Genomic DNA, 21,561 nt, shown 5'->3' with positions numbered 1-21,561 from the left:
CCCCCCCCCCCCCCCCGGACCTTTGCACAGGCTGTCTCTCTGCCAGGAATGCTCTCTCCACCACCTGTTTCTTCCTGTGGAAAATCCCATCTCCTCCTCGGCCTGTCTCACATCCCCCAGGGCACCATCCCGACTACTGGGCACTACTGGGGCCAAGCTTCCCCTGCTGTGAGCCCCCCTACAGCACACTGCATTACCACTCACCACCCTGAATTGTAATGGCCTGTTTACTTGTCTGTGTCCCTCACTAGACTTTAAGCTCCTTGAAGGCAGGGACCCCGTCTGGTGCACCAGTCGAATCCCCAGCACCTAGCGCAATGCCTGGCACATGGCAGGTGTTCAGTGAATATACACTGAATTCATAGTAAGGCAATGAGTATTGGTTTTACCCTTGCAGTTAGTGGGTAAAGTTGGTGGGACCTAATCCTTGTTCTGTTGCTTATCTATGAAGTCTGTACATTTCTAGTGACAAAAGGCACCATGGGTCTCCATCAAAGCACACACGGGGGATTCCACACACTGCTATTAGTAACTGTGGTTCCCGAATTCCATGATTCCCTAGCATACAAAGGGAGTAGAGGAAGAGAAGTCCTCCCCCGACCCTGGCCAAAAGGATTCTCCTCTTCCTTAGAAATCAATGGAATATGCATTTATATTCTTTAACAGGAAAGTAAAAATGAATAAATTTTTTTTTTTTTTTTGCATTACGCGGGCCTCTCACTGTCGTGGCCTCTCCCGTTGCGGAGCACAGGCTCGGGACGCGCAGGCTCAGCGGCCATGGCTCATGGGCCCAGCCGCTCCACGGCACGTGGGATCTTCCCAGACCGGGGCACAAACCCCTGTCCCCTGCATCGGCAGACGGACTCTCAACCACTGCACCACCAGGGAAGCCCCTGAATACAATTTTTGAAGTGCCTAGATGCGCATTTGACTATAAATTTAGAAATGATGACTAAATGGGCCAAATGTTTGATCTAGAAAAATACTTTGCCATCACCAGGAATTTATCTTAAACTGATTTGAACCACAATTTATTCCATGAGACAATCATGCAAACTCTCTGCCTGGATTATATTAATAAAAACTCTACATCCCATCTGGGTTGGATATGTTTATAGGTGAACCACATTAAAATAAAATAATATAAATTCAATTAAGCACTTATTTAGGACCCCTTTATGCTTGAAAATAGAAAATAATGGAGAGATGTTATCTCCTCTACAATAACTACACCTGCACATAATGGTAAAAGTGAAAGAAAAAGCATTGAAAACACAGGGCAGAGTTGAAATGCAATTTAAGCCCTCAGCAAACTTAAGCTTCTTTAGCAGTGAAGACTGTCACTTAAAGCTTAAGCTATAAAAATTCTGAGACTTTCATCTGTTGGTTTGAACCATAAAAAATTATCCCAACTAACAATGTGTAGAGCATTTACTGTGGTATCTCAATAGATATAAAACATAGTAGCCAATGTCATTAAAGCTTAAAAATCTAATGAGCATAAGTTATAAAGGACCAAATGATGTTGGCAATTTTTCTGTTTGGAACAGCACATAGAAATCCCATGCCCACAATAAGAATTCTGAGAACAGTAGAATTTTTATAACCTGAAAAGCAACAAAATGCTTTTAAACTGTAGAAAACGAAACTTCAAAAATAGGTTACCTTTAAATAAGAATTGTGTGTGATTTATAATTTTAGGTTTTCTTACTTCCTCTTGAGCTCATGACCCGGTGTTCGTTGTAAGCCCAGGTGTGCTGAGTTTTTTCAAAATGAAAAGAGATCAAAAGAGGGCAGAAAGAAGGACTGCAGTATCTCTGCTCTTTTGTTGTCTTTTATGAGCATGATCATGCTTCCTAAATGAGTTTCTGAATGTTAACATTCATGTTGAATGACTAAAAAACTTTCAAGTCACTCATGGAAAGTGCTGATTTAGTGAGATCATTAGTATGTATGTCTGTCTGTTGGCTGACCATCTGAATGTACATCACTGACTTTTGTGAGGCCTCTGTGTACCTTAGAGTGACTCAAGATTGCTACATAATACATTTAATTGTTTCCTGACTAAAGGGATTCAAAAGGTCAACTACAGCATAGAGAAAATTCTAGTTCTGCCACTTACCATTTCTTTACCATCGAGGCTCTGCTCAAGCATGTGCCTTTCATTAAGTTCCAAAGTTATGGATAATTATCAATTATCCTTGCGGGGGTTTTCTCTTCTAATTTCTATTGGCATGAATTCTAGACAGTTGCCCATTGAGACGATAAATTGAAGTTTTAATCTACAAAATCGTAATTCATGGGAAGGTGCCATTCCAAGGTAGGGTGCAGGATGGTAGATATTCTGCTCCCTTTTCCATAGTCTATCATAGAAATAGATTTCTATAAATCAGGATTTAGTATATTTGTTTCTTGTATCTATTTTTAAAGGTGGAAATCGAAGTGAAGTTGTAACCAAATATACTTATTTGTCTAGTAAATTTGCTGCCCTCTACTGTTCAAAATGTTTTTTAAATAAATGTTTCCTCTAAGAGAAGTTTCTCTCTCCCCTTAGCAAAATAAAGTACTGTACATGAAAACAGAGATTATAAAATCAAGAATTAATAATATTATTAAGGATATAACATTAGAAACAGCGAGATTTGAAAAAGCCAAAGATTAGTTTTCCTGTGGAAGCAGTCCTGGGTCTCTACAGACAGAACAAAATTACTGGAAAATTCTCTCTAGTGTCAACTACCTTAAATATCAGCTCCAGCCAAACTATTCCACAAAATACCTACATACTGCAGCTATAATCTAAATGATGATTGGAGAAAAACAGTATTTCAGTACTATCAGAATCTCAATTACTACTTTTTCACTGTTGAACCAGAGATAAATTGAAACAAAATTTTTAATTAAACAGAAAATGGTAAATTAATTACCAGAATATTTTCTATCAATTTCACTGTTACTTCTGAAATGTAAAACCAAATATAATGTTGACTAAGTAAGAGAATATATCTCAAAATTTCTGCAACATTTCTCATAGTAATTATACGATGTTCCCCATAACATTATAAAATATAATAATATTTTAAAAGAAAGAACAGAACAATCTGAATACTGTGCTTGTCCATCCAGACACAGGCTTTGTGACACCACCACAACTATTATCATAGTCTGTTTTTAATCCCCTAGTGCTTCACGGTAAACATGTCACAGGGTTCTTACATGGCCTTTATCATTATGGTTACCACATATTCTGGATACCATAGGCCCTTTCGCTCTTGTGTTATGATGTCTCAAACTTTTCTATCACTGCCTGTAACTACTATTATAATCTCATAAAATATTGAAATAAAAAGCACATCTCTAAAAAGGCTTTGGATATAATTGATTATTAAATACAGACTGTGTGTTATTAACAAAATTATTGGGAATGCAACAGGCCAACAAAACACTCGGACAAGCTAATGTCAAATAATGGCTTTTGTTTGAATATGGCATATCTCAAAGCACCCAAGATCACAAGGTTGTAGAGCATTTCTTCTGAAGCTGAGATGTAGTTACTCCATGGAGGTCCTTGAGTTCTTTAGGAACGGGAACGGAATGATACGGATCTGCTTTGAGGCCATGAGTACATCATATATCTCCTGGAATATGTCCTCTCCTGGCCCAGGTGAATGGCTTTTAGAGAACTGGAGTTTTTTTATTTTTCCCCTGACTTAAAATATTACTGTCCAGTTGTTCCATGCTTAATTAGTGTCATGTAATAAATTCTCAAAGAAGTCATAACCCATATGTAGTACTTTAAGCATCCCTTTTTAATGTAAAATCAATGGCCTGAATGAATCTGGTCAGGCATGTATTATTTAAAAGATTAAGGGTATCACTGGGTAAAATAAATGCTCTTTTTTTCTATTATTAAAGCATATATATAATATGTATATATTTTCTCAACCTGCCTATATTAACAGTCCTAGGTTTTGTATCTTAAATATGACATTCAGAAACCAGTGGAGGGGTGTAAGTCAATTACCAAAAAAAAAAAAAAATTTTTTTTTTTAAATTTTTCTCTAAAGTGTTAACCAAACCAGGGTGGGATTTTCTCCCTCTTCCCCAACCTTGACCGACCACAGTAATATGAAAAACCTAACTCCACCCAGGTCCATTTCTCTAGCTCAAGGTGGACCGGTAGAAGGTGATACTCGGGGTATCTCATAAAACGTGGCCTTTCTTCACTTTGTGAAGGTTCTTTGTCTTTACACCTTTTCAGTGATCCGGACCATTCCTAAGTTATCTGAGACCCCGGGGACATTTTACCTTTCCTGAACGTTTCCTCCTGCCTTACCTAAGGCAGGACACAAAGTGCCGCTAGCTGGTGACCTCTTGGTTCCATCGAGAACCTCCATCTAATGAAGCAGTTTTTCCTTCACCCCTTTTTCTTACAGCCCCCTCTCCCAACCACTCCGACACCTGTTCCAAGGGACCCTGGCCGGAAGCCTATTTCTCTGTCACCATATGGAGAAGTAACTGATAGCCCCTCCCCTCCGCCCAGGACCAGCATTCCCACACCAAGCGCGTGCACCCCGGCTCTCTCTCCCATCTGGGTGAGCTCCTTCCTTCTTTAACTTATCTCATGCCGTCGGGAAGTTCAGGCGCAGCCCTTGCTCCCCAGAGGCTAAGAAGATAATCAGAGGCTGGCTACTCACCATCACCCCCACCTTGCTGCCCTTTTGTTTCTCACCGAGACCCCGGGTTCTTCATGCCAAACAACCCGCTAACAGTCTCCCAGCACTTCTCACTCCTCCCCCACCTTGTATCTCTTCCCACGTTACCCTTGCCTTCCCCAGGCTCTCCAAGTGCCTGCACCTGAGCGAACTGTCTGCTGACTCCAGGCTTACACGCTGGGACCAATGAGGGCAGGGGCGATGGAGTGACTCGCCCAGAAGAGCTACTTGGTGACTGAGTTGAGCCTGTTTTAATATCCTGCTGTGCTATCAATGCTCAATCTCACTGTCACAGAGAGTTTGTCATAGTTTATGCATCAAGCTAAGGAGAAAACTAGAAATGATGGCGGAGAAAATAACTAGGGGCCTAAGTGATGCCATCAAAGCTCACCTTCATATCCTGATTTTGCCCATTTTACTTTACTTCCTTTGTTCTCTCTGGCTGAGATTTGTTGGGTGAGAGTTGATGCATGTTTGTGTGCGAATGTGTGTGTTTTTCATGCCTCACAGCGTTGCCCTCACTTAGCTCAGTGTGACTTTTCCTTCCCTTTTCCTTCACATCTGCTCCAGACTGATCGCATAAATCCAGATGACATAGATTTAGAAAATGAGCCCTGGTATAAATTCTTTTCAGAACTGGAGTTTGGACGCCCGGTAAGTGAGGCTAGACTGTTAATATAAAACGATTAGGAGAATGTTGTTTGATTTATAAAACATATCGTTATCAGAAGAGATAGGTGTCATTTAGAGAACGAAAGCTGAATACTATGTACACCAAAAATAGTCTGAAAAAAGTATATTCTACACACACAAATTTGGTACAGCTTATCCCGCATTCACTTCTCTACCAAACATTTAAACATGTCAGACACTTCCTATATAGTTTTTCTTTCCCACCAAATCATGCATTAGATTATTTTATATCTGATTGATTACAGATTCAAAATGATGAGATAGCATCTGTCCTAGAATAGTCAGACAATTATTACAGATTTATAGAAGATTTGTATTTGTTTACAGTCCATTTGGATCTAGCTCAATCAGAAAAGCACTGTGAAATTTACAATAATAAAACTTACTATTATGATAGCTCCTATTTGCTGAGGAATCACCAAGCACCTGGAGAGGGCTGGGTTCCATACTAATGATCTGAGTCCTCACAGTGTCCCTCCAGTAAGAAGCCGGAGGCCAGAGGGGTTAAGTAATTTGCCCAAGAGAGTTAAGTGGCAGAGTCAGAAGTTAAACTCAGACCTATCAAAAAAACAAAAACTTCTGGCAAATCCCCACTATAATATACTGCCAGAATATCCCCACTATAAAATGTCTCATTTGCCCTTAGGGATATAAGGAAAAGGAAAAACAAGGAAACCCTGTGGACCTTGATTTCTCCTCCTGCTACTGAAAACCACCACAATTCCTCTAGTCCCCAGACCTCCACCAAAGGTGGACCTCATGAGAACTGCTTAATCTGTTTGGGATAAAGCATCAACCCAAGCTTCAAATAGCAATTTCCTTTATTAACTCCAGTTTTACCGGGGAACTGCAGCTGCCGACAGCAGTGCATTTGATGTCTGTCAGTTACATAGTTTTTATACTCTCACTGGTGTTTCTGAATTTTAAACACTTAAAGAACATACCGAATACACCGCACAGAAGTTTGATTAAAGATCAGAGAGTAAAATCTTTCTTTTATCATGTCATAGACTGATTTATACAGTCATATACTGACCATATATTATATACTAGGTGGTTATAGTAGTTAGTCCCTTTTGTCCCCTAAAATGCAAAGGAGACTTGGTTAGATTCATTGTATCTTATTGAACTGGATCAAAAGTGACTGTAAATGAGTATAAACCAAATAATATTTTTAGAATTTCCATAACTAATAGGAAGAATATTTTTCATAATCTGAATCCAAGTATTCACATAAGTGCATTTTACTTTAGAGAAAAAAAATTCCCTAGCTTTAATTTATATGTGTTGTTATTGTTGATTAGAGAGTTTTTAGGGATAGGACCAATTTCTGTTTTGAGCCTAAATTATCAACATTTTTCTACAATCATTTTCAGGCCACACATGGAAACTCACCAGCATGCTATCCACCTGCTCCTTTGGTGTTTTTTTAATGTACCTTGCATTCCTCCATGGCTAGAGACTAGGAGTGCTAATTTTGATTTGATGAAATGAGTTTATAAATATACTAATCAAATCACTAGTAATTTTGCCCAGTGCTTGAGAATATTTACGAACATCGCACTCTTCCTCCTGGGCTACACCCATTTTGCTCCATTCATGTCACTCTATATGTGTATCTGATACTGCCAGCGCTCAATTTCTAACTGTTGTCACCTTTTCCACATGTTCATTCCTTGCTGCCATTGATTCTCCTCCATTCCATCTCTACACTTCTGCTTATGTGGTGCATCTACACCCAGCCTCCTAAAAAGGCTCTGGACTATGTTCAAGATCATTCTTCTGGTGTTTCCAATGAGGTAAAAACAAATTATTCTCTTTTTCAGATTTCTCTCTTAGGACCTGTTACTGTGATTCTGAACATCCATGTTTTACAATTCGCTAAAGTATCTAAGCTGTTTTTGAAAATCTGTCTCTGCATCACTAGATTGTATCCAGTATCATTGCCTGGACATTAATTATACCAAAATTGTTGGCTCTTTGTGAAACATAGGTGAAGAATCATTCCGATCATTACTTGCAGGTGAACTATTCAATGCATCCTGGTATCCAAGAGTGTGACAGTCAAAAAGCAAAAGTAGTAGGGTTAGTGCATATATTTGATTAGACTGAGTAAAATACTGCTAGAACTCTCTTCAGAGCCATTTTATCATCATGCTTGGAGGTGTAGAATGACAGTTTATATTCTTAGATAATCAGATTTTTATGTCTCACATATTCCTAAAATTTAATTCTTTCATTTTCCTAAATACAACTTGTGGACTTTAGCATCAGATAAAATCAAGAACAGGGCTGATGAATAAGTGGCACACATGTCACAACTTCCCAGTCAGACACCCTTGGCAGACATTACTAATCCTTCTCAATGCTATAATCCAGGCAGCCACTCTAATAGATTATCACTGGCACATGAGATGAAATGCATTTTCCATCTCTGTATAGGAATGCTCATGACAATCTGATAGGTAAAAAAAAAAAAAAAAAATTATGCCTAGCAATGTAAAGTGTTATTTGAATTAGTCAAAGAGAGTATGAAAAATAAATATTTTCACTGAAAAGTCTTAACTCAGTTAAATATGTGCAACTAGAAAACAAAACTAGTAGAATACCTATGCTGCAGGGTATACTACTGACACACGATGGTGACAACTGGAATTGCAGGCACAGTCTCAGGAGGAAATACCCAACTTTCTAGACCAATTTGTAATTCCAAATTATTTCCCCTGAGGTATGCATCACAGTGTATGTTAAAACAGAGAAGTGTTGAAATATTTATATATTAAATAAAAAGTAAAATAGAGTAACCAGAAACATTCTGGGTTATTGAATTCAATCATTTCTAAAGGCTTATTTGCTGTAGATAGGTGTATAATCTGAAGAAAATCAAATACAACAAGCAGTTCTATTCTGTGTGTCATGTTACCTCTAGATCTGAAGAAAGGGTATCATTTCAACACATGAACAGCCAAAGAATTTACTTTGGAATTCAATTTGGTCAGATATTTCTCTCAGATATCTTGGTCAGATATTTCCAAGATATTTTTAAGACAGTTAGTTCATTGAGAACTGAAATAGAGTTAGAGATTGCCATGTCTAACTCACTCATTTTTCAGTCAAGAAAAGTAGAGTCCAACTATTTTAAGAAATATGTCCAAAATCAGATGATAATATGGTGGCAAATTAAAAATAAAAAACAGATCTCTTAACCTTCACTTCAGTACTATTTCCTTTATACCATACTTCTTAGCAATTCCAAAAGATATATTTAGAGCTCAAATCTTTTAGAAACAAATTATTTACTTAATACTATTTCTTATTAACCATTAATTTCTGTGAAATATTTTTCTATAATTAACATTACACAATAATCCTTGGGATAAAAATAGTAGAAACTTAATTCTATGCATTCTGTAATGTTAAGAGTAGTGGCAAAAGAAAATCATATAAAGAAGCACTTTGCTGATGGTAAACTGATTTTGCATTATCTCTTAGGGATTGAGAAGGGGCTGCTGTATGTTCTGATAGCATATTAACTATATTATTAGCTTCACATCATGGTTTTCCAGTGTTAAAAAGTCCTCTGATAAGGTACTGGATTCTGTCTCTAATAACCTTATGTAAAACATTTCTGGTAAAATTTGTAATTGATTAGACATTACCTTAGCTACCATTTATCAATTGCCTAGTATATGCCATGAATAACATACTTTTTAATCCATAAATATAAGTGAGAAGCTGGCATTAATACGGAACAATTAAGGACTTTTAAGCAAAGTTTAATTACATGATCACATAGCAGAAAGAGCAATTCAGTGTCTGTATTTTATTAACATGACCTTCATTTAGGTGTATTAAAATAATGGTAATATGTAAATACTCAGTAGATCATAATAGGCAAAATAGCTACCTCCTTTCTGGAGACAATTTCCATTTCAGAATGAGTACTATTCATATACTTATCATACAAGGTTTTCTCTTAGTCATCTTATCTAGACTTTTTATTGTTTCCTTATAATTTCATACTGAACCTTTCCTTTGAACACACATCAGAATACTGGTTTCAGTTTATTTTAGGTTGTGGAAACCAGCACAAGGAGGAGTAATTGTAGTTTCTTAGCCTAAGTCTGAAACACAATTAATTTATCAGTATAGAGCCTTCACTTCTTACACTATGTTTTATTTCATATTACAGTATTGTTTAGGCTCGTGATTCAAAATCATTTAGCTGGTGATTCAAAATTTCTGATCACTCTAGGGGCATTCTAAGAGTGTTCCACAATGGATACTTTTTGATGGCCAACTGTGGTTGTGGTTGGATGTCCCATGAAAGCTGAGAGCCACACAGGTGGCAGTGCTCTGAGGCTGTTTGGTGTTGCTCTTCTGCAAACATGTAGAATTAATATTTCAAAATCAGAATATAATTGTCTGGTTTTATTTATTTACTTGTTTGCCATCCTTCTTATTTAGTATTTATCTTTCCACCTTTCCAGTGTCCAATTCAGGGTAGCAAGTTAAAATAGTCATGTAAACTTATCTGATTAGCAGACCAATTTTTTTCTATCTTTATATTTATTGAGAAATTCAGAATCTAAATGTTTTACAGGAACTAAAAGTATTATAATATGCTTTTCTCTGTCTAGAGAAAAGAGAGGGTAATATTCTCTTGCAGAGAGATGCTTTTGTTTCTTTTTGGGCAATTCCATTCTCATTCAGTAAAAATGAAAATATTAGTTAATAGAAGCAATTTTAGAGTTATGCATAAGGGGGATTGTGTGTGTGTGTGTGTGTGTGCGCGCGCACGTGTGTCTGTGTGTCTGTGTGTATATATATATATATATATACTTGGTAGGCATTTCCCTATACATCCTAGACATCATACATCATACCACAACTACTTTCATCTCAAATTCATATCTAACAGTTTTGTTTAATATCTGTTTCATTGTATTGTTCAGAATGAAGAAGTATGAAAATGGTGTGTACAATAAGCATTTGGAATTATTTATCAATTTGTATCATCTATTTTTCTTTGTCCCTAAAACCATGGATAACTGAGAGCTGATTTTCTGACTAAAATGTTAAAAGTACACTTTTCTAAAAAAAGGTTATATTTTGGTTCATTAAATCATTTATTTTAAACTAACCCTGAACATAACTAATTTCAAAGATATAAATCTGTACCTTATTTAAGGACCAGGTAGTCTAGTTTAATTTCAAACCAAATTCTGTGGTTTTTATTAAAAAGTCATGTCTATGTTAACAGATGAAAGAAGTTCTGCTTACATTTTATGTCTACATAAAAATAACACCTGGCAACATGACAAAAATTTATAAAGAAGGTTATGTTTTATAAGGATTGAAGACTACAAATATTTCTTTAAACATCAAACCATTCCTTTATGTAAGAAATTTCTATTTATAGTCTATTTCTACATGAAGGAGTGGTTATTGATTTTTCTTTTTCCCCCTCAGGCAATGTTTGATTTATGAATATTCTGAGTCACATGGAGAAGAGTGGTGCTGTACAGTCAACCCTCCATATCTGTGGGTTCCACATTCACAGATTCAACCAACTTAGGGACAAAAATATTCCCCCACAAAAAATTCCAGAAATTTCCAAAAAGCAAAACTTGAATTTTCCATGCCAGCAACTATTTCCGTAGCATTTACATTGTATTAGGTATTATAAGTAATCTAGAGATAAGTTATGCAAGGATGAGGGTAGGTTATATGCAAATAGTACACCATTGTATATGAGGGACTTGAGCATCCTCAGATTTTGGTATCCTTGGGGAGGTCCTGGAACCAATTCCCATCAGATACCACAAGGGATGACTGTATATTAGAAGAGGAAGTAGATAAGAAGAAAGTAGAAATTAGGTTGCATGATTTCTCTTCGGGAAAACATTTTTATGCCCAAAATAAATGGTATTTTTAATCTCAATTTTGACAGTATTCTTTTTAGGATACCTACTATAATGTCCAGGGACAAACAAAATTTTGCTATGGTAAAAATTTTCATGGAACTATCTTTCTATCTTAACAGGCCTCCTTGTATCAATCCTCTATAGACAGGAGCCTGGAAAGACCCACTAGGTAAGAGTCTCATTATTATGTACAGGATATTCTATATCAGTGGTTTCTTTTTCAGTGAAATAGAAATGAAAAATTATGTATCCCTCATCTTTATTTTAAGCACCATAATTCATGAAGTTGTTTTAACTTGTTTCTGCATCATTTTATATGACCATATTCAAGAATGTATAAAAATTAAGTAAAATAATTCTAGATTCCATTACAGGCTGAGAAATTCTTGCCTTCCCTGTCTCCTCCATACCCAGTTTTCTTCTCCTTAGATAAGTATAATAAACATCTAATTTTCAATATTGTTAGATGATGTGATGATATATTTGAAAAAACTGTAATAAGTTAGAAAAAAATTTATAAATTATGTTCTACATATGTTTGTTCATTATACTCTGACCACACAAATCAGGAATGCTGTTACAACTGATAAATGGGAACTTACTATATACCGGGCATTCTAAGTACAGAAACATACTCAATCCCTAAGATTTTATCTCTAGTAAACTGAAACTTGGGCTCCATAACATACGAAGTTTACACAGTTGGCAAAGGACAAAGTAGAATCGAACCAAAATAACTTGTGGGTCCTAACTGCGCTAAGAGTCTACCAAGGCAAGTTCTGTTTTTAGGCTTTAAATATCACTCTTACTTTAAAATATTACAGAAGTTCGACACAGTAGAATGACAATAATGAATAATGCAAACTCCCAGCCATATCATATCATCAACAACAAATATTTATATAACAATAATTTGCCCTTCTACAGATTTCTATCAACATAAATGGAAAAGTAAACTGGGTCCTTTGTACATTGGTTTCATGTGTGCCATTCAACAGCATTAATGTCACTGAGAAAGGAGCTCCCTGAACCCCTTCTTTTATATCTTTTACAATTATGTATGCACCTAAAATGTTTGAATTTTAGTTCTAATCTGATCTAAGGATTTACGTAGAGACACACAGACACTCATGTGACAGGATAATGACAGCAAAAACAGGTCTAGGCAAACATGGGTGTCCTCTTTAGAAGAATGCAGACCAATTCTGAGGTCTGGCTCCACCTCTATACTTGCAAAGCTTGCAGGTTACATTTATTCATTTGTAAAACAGTGACAACAGCACATAGCTCAGCGGTTGCTGTGCATGCTGTGTAAGACAATAATGACAGTAAAGCAAATAGCATACTTCTGGTTCATAGGAGCTGGTGTGCTGTTGCTGCTGGTGGTGGTGGAATTTTATCTAATGATTTGACAGACAGCATGCTATGTGAGGTATATATTCGTTCACTAATGTTTGTCTTAAATGATATTACACTCAGATCGAGAACCATGATATAAAGTCCCTGCCATTACAAACTGTCGACACCTTTTAATACAACAGGGTAAAAGGACTCTAATAGTTTATTTGATGATCAGATTATTGGTCATTCATTATTTAAACAGAAAAACGTTGGAATTGCAGTGTAAGTTTTTTAAAGCTAAGATTATTAGGAAAAGCCATAGGGAAAGCTCGAGGTAAGAAAAATTGGTCTTACCAGATTTCCTTCTTTTTTCCAATCCTTTCCTCCATTTTGGCATCCCTCCTCCGGATATATTCATGTTGTTGCAACTGTTCTGTATAGAGAAAAGATGTATGGTACAAATCCTAACACTGAATTGTCAGTAACAAAATATTACACTAATAGGAGAATTTTTACTTTAAAAGGTGATTATGTTCATACAAAAACCTGTACATGAATGTTTATAGTAGCTTTATTCATAACTGCCAAAACTTGGAAGCAAACCAAGGTGTCCTTCAATAGGTGAATGGATAAACAAACTGTGGTACATCCATATAATGGAATATTATTCAACACTAAAAAGAAATGTGCTATCCAGCGACAAAAGGACATGGAGGAACCTTAAGAGCACGTTGCTAATGAAAGAAGCCAATCTAAAAAGGGTACATACTGTTGGTTCCAAATATATGACATTCTGGGAAAGGTAAAACTAGAGACAGTAAAAAGATCATTGGTCACCAGGTGTTCACAGGGAGGGAGGGATGAAGAGGTAGAGCGCAGGGGACTTTTATGGCAGTGACACTACTCTATATGATACAGTAATGAGGGACACATGTCATCATACACTTTTCAAACCCATAGGATGTTCAACAGAAAACATGAACCCTAATATGAACAATGGACTTTAATTACATTTAATGATAATAATATTGATATGATTCATCAACTGTAAGAAATGTACCACACTAATAGAATATGTCAATAACAGGAGAAAATGTGTGTAAGGGAAAGGGAGTATATGGGAACTCTCTGTACTTTCCAATCAATTTTTCTGTAAACATAAAACTGCTCTAAAAGATTTTAAAATAAAAAAAAAACTGCTCTAAAAAAATTAAGTCTAGGAAGTCCTAGCCACAGCAATCAAACAAGAAAAAGAAATAAAAGAAATACAAATTGAAAAGGAAGATGTGAAACTGTCACTGTTTGCAGATGAGTCTATTAATTTCCAAAGAGGTGATTATAAAGAAATAGTTTTTAATATCAAGGAATGAATTCCTAAGAATGCAGTTTGGGGGATGGGAGATAAGAGGCATACCATGGCCACCAGCACCTTCCACTAGCCTTTCTGATTCAAAGTTGAACCCCCTGAAACACCAACCAAACTGAAGCTGATTCCTTCTTTCAGTTCTGCAAGCATGGCCAGTGACTTCAGGAAAAGGAGGAAGAGCGAGCCTGCGGTGGGGCAGCCGAGGGGCTTGGGGGATCCAACTGCAAGCAGAACTAGCCCAGGCCGAGCAGACCTCCCAGGATCAAGCACCACCCTGACAAAGTCCTTCATTAGTTCTTCTCCTTCTTCCCCATCAAGAGCAAAAGGTGAGCAGCAATAAATGACATATAAACAATTTACTAGTTTAAGTTTTAACTTCGGGAGAGCTGGTCCAATGATAACTACCCAGAAATAGTTAGCATGTAAATAGTGTCTTAAATAAAATTTAGTTTCAGAACAATAGCTTTCTTTATACACAGACTAAATCAGGATGGTGAACCATTTGAGTGGCTTAAAGGACTCTTATCATCTGTTAATGCTTTCTTTTCTTTAAATATATTGTGTGTGTTTTCTGGAACAAATTTAAAGTATAAAATATTGTATTGTCAGGCTATTAAAAGATTACAGTTCCAAACATTTGCATATTGTCAACATTTTCTAATGTTACTACAACTAGAAAAGTTAATCAAATATATAGAATAGAAACTAGAAGTAGCAACAGAGAACGCTGTTGCCTGAAACATAAATTGGTTTGGATTTTTTTAATTATTTAATTCTAGACAAAAGTTTGTCTAACCTATGAAAGTTGTTTCTTTAATCATTCACTTTATATTTTGGTCAATATTCATACATACAGTAGAATACCCATGTTCTGCATGTAACATAGTGTTCAATTCAAAACAGTCCACTAGTAAGAACTAACTGGTTTCGGGCCATAATTGTAAAGTTTAGATATCACCAAGCCAATTTTCTGTATGGCCTGTCTCCTCTCTGGAAATTTAGTGAATTGTGTTGAAAGGAAGATGTCACTCCTTCAAGTCTCTGTTTAGTTACACCTAGGATTTTTACACCTAGTTATTACCTAGGATTTGGGGACTCAGGGTCTCCTCCAATCCTCTGGGGTTGAAACATAAGAGAGAAGAAATTTGAAGTGTGTGAAGAAAGTGAGCTGTAACTGAAGTGTCCATAAAGTAGCAGAGATTCAGCTACACATATTGAAAGTAGGCACTGAAAGTGCTGCCACGTGAAATTAAAGCTAAGAGTTAGCTGGTCTGTGTGCAAAAGATTTTTGGTTTTGATGATTGGGCTCTGGATAGGCAGGAGGTGCTAGCTCTTGTCCGTGGCCTAGTAAAGCTGTGACTATTCGCAGGGAGGGATCCCCTTTCACTATACCATTCCTCAAATTAACAGAAGTACCCGTATCAGATTCTACTCATTTATATAAACAAATACCCCCAAGGAAACCAATAGGTCATGAAATGCCATTGACTCATTATGCTTGGATACCACCCAAAAGTTAAAAGGGTTCTGATTAATTTAGATATTTGTTTTTATCCTAGGGGGTGTTAAGTCAACTTCCTTTCTCAAATACTACATAGCTACTTAATGTGCTTATCTACTTTTGAAGAATTTGGAGAAGGCAGGAGCTGTCAGTAGAGCTATTTTCCTCCACTAGGCTTATTTCTAAGAAGAAAATGTCCCATCAGATATAATTTGGCCTCTCATTTATTAATTAACTCAGCAACACAAAAGAAAAGACTATTTCCATAGATATTTGAAATTGATGTCAGGGTTAGCTCTACATTATTATATTGCAAATGATTTTTTAAAAAGACCCTTCCTGGAAAAAAGCAAGTTCATTTACCTCTGATGAAAGTTTTACATTATATCCAGTTATCCTTATGGGAAACTGCCTAATAAGAGGTTGAAGTTAGAGAAATTAAAGAGGTAAATTCATTTGTTTAAAGAGGTGCTAGTTGGGTTTTTTCTTAGAAAAATATTAGCAGCAATAATTCACAGCAACTGAACTTGATTTTGCAATTTGGGAAAGTATTTTGTCTTATAGCTTTTTCTATCTAATGCTCATGAAAAATTATTTGATACGGTTATGGGAGTATTAATTAAATGTAAATTTATAAGTTACTCTTTACCTCTTTATTATTATAAATCAAATAAGATTCAAATCCTGACCCTATTAAGATGTTTAAATCTATAGCATTTTTGGTATTAATTACAAAACCTTTAAGTCACTACCAGGTCATGCTATTAGCTTACAAGGCACTACTGGATTTTTGAATACCATATTTGCAGAAAGATGGATGAAATATGCAATAGAAATAGGCGTATTAGCGACACCAGTTACTTTTTATACATGGTTTTGTTAACTATCATCTGCAAAGCTATTTATTGCCAAAGCATTGCCTTGCTTTAGAATTAGGCTTTTTTCTCTAAAGTTGAAGCTCCACGTATAACAATCAGTGTCTAGATTAAACTCCACTAACTGCTTTCTCTTTGCTGTGCTATCTGATGCTAACTGACATGCTCTCCTCTTTATGAGCCTTTTAACTTCTCCAACGTCTCTCTTCCACCACGCTGCCCTGGAATAAAAGGTGGGGACGATAGCAAAATATGTCCATCCCTTTGCAGTTACTCAGGGCTCAACGGCAACCCCTCCCATGAGTTAGATTACTGTAACACTTACAGACAGCATTTGGACATCCCACATGACTCGCAGAGGGCCATTACTTTCAAAAATGGCTGGCAAATGGCCCGGCAAAACGCAGAGATCTGGAGCAGCACTGAAGAAACGGTTTCCCCCAAAATCAAATCCCGTAGCTGTGATGACCTTTTAAACGATGACTGCGATAGTTTTCCTGATCCGAAAGCCAAGTCAGAAAGTATGGGTTCTCTGTTATGTGAAGAGGACTCCAAGGAGAGCTGCGCCGTAACATGGGCTTCCCCCTACATCCAGGAGGGCCGCAGTAGTAGCAGATCAAGGCTCCGACACAGGCCAGCCCACGATGCCCCAGGGTTCCTAAAATTGTACAAGAAAATGCACCGCATCAACCGCAAGGATTTAATGAATTCAGAAGTGATTTGCTCTGTAAAGTCAAGAATAATGCAGTATGAAAAGGAGCAGCAACACAAGGCTCTGCTCCATGCATGCAGCCAGTCCTCCACTGAGGAGGTGCCCAGGGACATGGTCCCCACCCGCATTTCTGAATTTGAAAAGTTGATTCAGAAGTCAAAATCCATGCCAAATTTAGGAGATGAAATGTTATCTCCTGTAACCCTAGAACCACAACAAAATGGTTTATGTCCCCAAAGGCGATTTTCCATTGAGTCTTTGCTGGAGGAAGAAAATCAAAGTAGACACCCTTCTCAGGTACAACGAAGCTACAAGTCTAAAACCCTGGTGCCCATCCACATTGAAGTCACCAGTGATGTGCAGCCCAGAACCCATCTGGACTTCTCTGATAGTGACCAGGATGGAGTCGTTTCTGACCACAGTGATTACCTTCATGTAGAAGGATCGTCCTTTTGCAGTGAGAGTGACTTTGATCACTTTTCTTTCACATCCTCTGAAAGTTTTTATGGATCCAGCCACCATCACCACCACCATCACCACCACCATCACCGGCACCTCATCAGCTCCTGCAAAGGCAGATGCCCTGCCTCCTATACTCGATTTACAACAATGTTAAAACACGAAAGAGCTAAACACGAAAATACTGAAGAGCCCAGAAGACAAGAAACGGACCCTGGCCTTTCTAAACTGGCATTTCTAGTCAGTCCCATGCCTTTCCGGAGGAAAAAAAATTCAACTCCCAAAAAACAGATGGAAAAAGCAAAATGTAAAACATCTGTATTTGAGGCTCTGGACTCTGCCCTTAAAGACATTTGTGACCAAATTAAGGCTGAAAAGAGAAGGGGAAGTTTGCCAGACAACAGTATACTGCACCGTCTTATCAGTGAACTGCTGCCAGATATTCCTGAAAGGAATTCATCACTCAAAGCTCTAAAAAGGAGCCCCATGCACCAGCCTTTCCATCCACCATCTCAAGAAGGTGCTATTCATTGTCCATTGTACCAGAACGATTGTGGGAGAATGCCTCACAGTGCCTCCTTCCAAGACGACACCAACAACAACTACCACCACCAAGACCACGACAGTGCACTGAGCCTCCAAGGTGGATCAACTTTTCTATCTATTCCCTTGTGGTTCAGATGCCCACCCTCCAGCTCTTTCATTTTCCATTCCTACTTTCATCATTCTTGAGCTGTGAGACCACTTGGATTCATTATGTATTGTGAAGCAAATGCCTGTTGTGCAAACATGCCTTACTGAATAGTTCTCATTTGCTCATGGGATATTTGGACTTGATGTGTGGCTTAAAGTAATCATCAATTCACAAAAATTTACTCATTCAGAATCGAAAGGGAAAACCACTTTGTAGCTTGATGTTAGGGTTGAAACAACTGTTACATAGAAACAACCAATTAAACTTATTTTACCAATTTAAACGAATTTCAAGGCAAAAATCATAATTGAATATCAGTATCCTTAAGAAATTGACAACTTTGCATTAGCTCTTTTTTTGTTGTAAAACAAATCAAAACCAATAGTTTAACAGTCTTTTCCTTGATTCTTATATTAACTTTTTAGTCATTCATTCAATAATGTGCTGACGTTCTATATAGAAAATACTAAATCAAAACACTCAGGAAGCAAACCAAAATATGTAATATAGTAATTGATTGGCGATTAAAAGAGAATAGGACTTGTTTAATAACTTTCTCCATTTAAAAGATACAATTGTGACAAAATTTTTGTGAATATATCTTTAAGCTCTCTATATATGTCTCATTTCCATCATTCATTGTATTCATTTTCTCTTCCCTTCCATTATTTAATTAATTTATTTTCTATTTCTGCTAAAACAACCCTATACTGACATTTGAATTAGACTATTTAGGATAAAAGTGACTCTCAACTTCATTTTCATAGATGGATTATTCCTTAAAGTGGAACACAAGGACAAATAGCAATTCAAATACAGAGGACATTTTTTCAGGTTTACTTTACTGAAAAACACAGGATGTTTTGATATTTTTATCCATTGCTTTCCATTAATGCTTAAAGTGCATCTGTTTACTGTGTAAATTTTAGGAAGCTGGAATGAATATTCCAGGCTGAAACTTGGATTATCAAGAGAGTTTTCTATGAACCAGACACTGCAAAGTGCTTTACATACATTATCTACTTAACACGGCATAAACCTAGGTGATAGATATTATTGTAAATACTGTTTTACAGTGGAGGAAATCAATACCCAAAGAGGACAAGAAATCTGACCAAAGTCACACAGACAGTAGGTAGCAGAAACAAGATTCAATCTCATGTAATTCAGAATTTGTAGCATAGAATATAATCTCTATAGGCAAAAAAGAGACATAATTCAGATTTCATATTAATGTACTATATATAGCCCAATTGTTAGTTACCATTGCACAAATTTGTTTATCTTATTAGTATTTATCTTTGCTTTCACTTATACTATACAACATGCTTCAAAAACAGTAAATTCAAATTTTCTAAATCAATGCCAACAATCTGAAATTTTCATTGATTGAGACATGTCATAACCTAATGTTTTAGTAAATTAGCTACTTTTCCAGTTATTCAATATCAGTTACATTTCCACATATAATGCATGCGATATAAGATACCATTAATAGATACTTGCAATCATTATTTTATAATGTAATTAACCATGTATATTTTGTTTTAAGGTGAACAAAAACAATGCAATAGTTCATAAGTAATTTGTCAACCAATGCAACACATTCTGTTTAGAAAATTTTTATCCCTTTGTTTATTGGAATAGATATTCACTTTCTAATAAGATAGTTGAGCACAAAGGAAGGCAATAGGTAACAGCCTTTTAAGCCTTAAGCTTTAAGATGCCATCTTCAGACTCAATAAGTAATTAAAAACAGAGAGAGGGCTTCCCTGGTGGCACAATGGTTGAGAGTCCGCCTGCCAATGCAGGGGACACGGGTTCGTGCCCCAGTCCAGGTGGATCCCACATGCCGCGGAGCGGCTGGGCCCGTGAGCCATGGCCGCTGAGCCTGCGCGTCCAGAGCCTGTGCTCCGCAATGGGAGAGGCCACAGCAGTGAGAGGCCCGCGTACCGCAAAAAAATAAAAAAAATTAAAAAATAAAAACAGAGAGAAAGAGGGAAGAGAATGGCCATGACATAGTTCTGTCATCATCATACTTTATTTTTCTCTCTTTTTCATTACTATGTTCTTAAATTAAGTCGTTGCTACCTTCTCCATCTTCTCCAGGCCCTATCATAGTAATTATAAACTGGTGGCAAAAAGAATAGAAATAGAAAGTATTAAATCTTTGAAGTGAACAATCCCTGTAACTGCAAATTGTCTATACCAGGTGCTACAGTATAATTATATCAGCAATGTTACAATTATATTTATATTTATGATTATAATACTTCTGCAATCTTGTATTGCAGAAAAAGGAAAAAGGAGAAAATGGGAAAATATCCATTTTTCCTCTTAAAATGCTCTGTTTTTGTCTTATATCACAACTTTATAATTACCCATGAGTTTTAGACCCATGTTTTCCATTGCGGTGTCTCTCCAAATGTGAAGGGTAAATAGTTGCCACCAGGGAAAATGGCTAAAAAAGTCTGCTTTTGATCAAGTGGATACTCACTCTGGCCCTGTCTTTTCCAATAGACCGTGAGTCCCCTAGAAGTTACTCATCCACACTGACCGATTTGGGGAGAAGTGTACCAAGGGAAAGAAGAGGAACTCCAGAAAAAGAGGTAGTCTGTTTAGTATCATTTGAGTCTTTTTCACCAATATACTTGATAAAGCACTTGCCAGCCGAAGTTACCTCCAAAACCAGTAAAGAACCCAGATTAAAAACACTAAAGTGATGGCAGAGAAACTAGAAACAGTTTTCCCTGGAGCCCGAGCAAAGGACTTGAAGCCAGCTGCATTCTGACCCTAGCGGCAGGTCTCCCCCGGTTGTAATCCAGTTTGACAGTGACTCTATGAATCTTGACCTGACGCCCATAAATTAAAGAGTCTTGAGCTGGGCCGCCCCTTGGAGGAAGAAGGTTTCCCCTGTACAAATTTCTGGCCCAGTGATGTAAGGGACAGCCCTAGGTCAGCCGTGCTGCCAATCAATACAAATTCCATAGAAACAATTTTTGCTGGCCTGCTTTTGTTAGAGAGGATCCCTGAAACAAAAAACACTGCCCCTGAGAACCACCTACCTACTGGCTCTTGTCCATGGTTCTGAGCCAGGGTTGGAGGTCTGGCTTGTACTGTCTTGGAGCCATGAAGGTTTGATAGAAACTGAAGGCTGGTCTTGGACTGGCAGGCACTCCAGAAAGTTCTCTACAGGTGTCTGACATAGTCCAGGGCCTGTGGACCGCCACAGAAGTCAGAAATGATCCAGGTTGCCCAAAGTTCACCAGAGTCACAGGGAA

The 21,561-nt window shown here is 37.1% G+C and overlaps 1 protein-coding gene across 11 annotated transcripts in view; it reads left to right on the top strand.

The window, feature by feature from the left end:
• Window positions 1-21,561, top strand: part of SORBS2 (sorbin and SH3 domain containing 2) — a 322,092-nt gene that overhangs the window by 269,626 nt on the left and 30,905 nt on the right. For 4 of the 11 annotated variants that reach the window (XM_007466541.1, XM_007466539.1, XM_007466540.1 and 1 more), the window contains 4 exons: window positions 11,452-11,501; window positions 14,178-14,365; window positions 16,649-18,229; window positions 20,801-20,889. In XM_007466541.1, coding sequence (XP_007466603.1) covers window positions 11,452-11,501; window positions 14,178-14,365; window positions 16,649-18,229; window positions 20,801-20,889 — 1,908 coding nt within the window. Of the gene's footprint in view, window positions 1-4,433; window positions 4,593-5,282; window positions 5,367-7,141; window positions 7,205-11,451; window positions 11,502-14,177; window positions 14,366-16,648; window positions 18,230-20,800; window positions 20,890-21,561 lie in introns of all 11 variants that reach the window. The other 7 variants (XM_007466545.1, XM_007466544.1, XM_007466547.1 and 4 more) reach the window with 5 other exon arrangements.

This window comes from Lipotes vexillifer, unplaced genomic scaffold, assembly GCF_000442215.2.
Source record: "Lipotes vexillifer unplaced genomic scaffold, Lipotes_vexillifer_v1.1 scaffold951, whole genome shotgun sequence".
NCBI classification, from domain to species: Eukaryota; Metazoa; Chordata; class Mammalia; order Artiodactyla; family Lipotidae; genus Lipotes; species Lipotes vexillifer.
The sequence above is the reverse complement of the archived record's forward strand: the minus strand, read 5'-3'. Positions and strand labels throughout refer to the sequence as shown.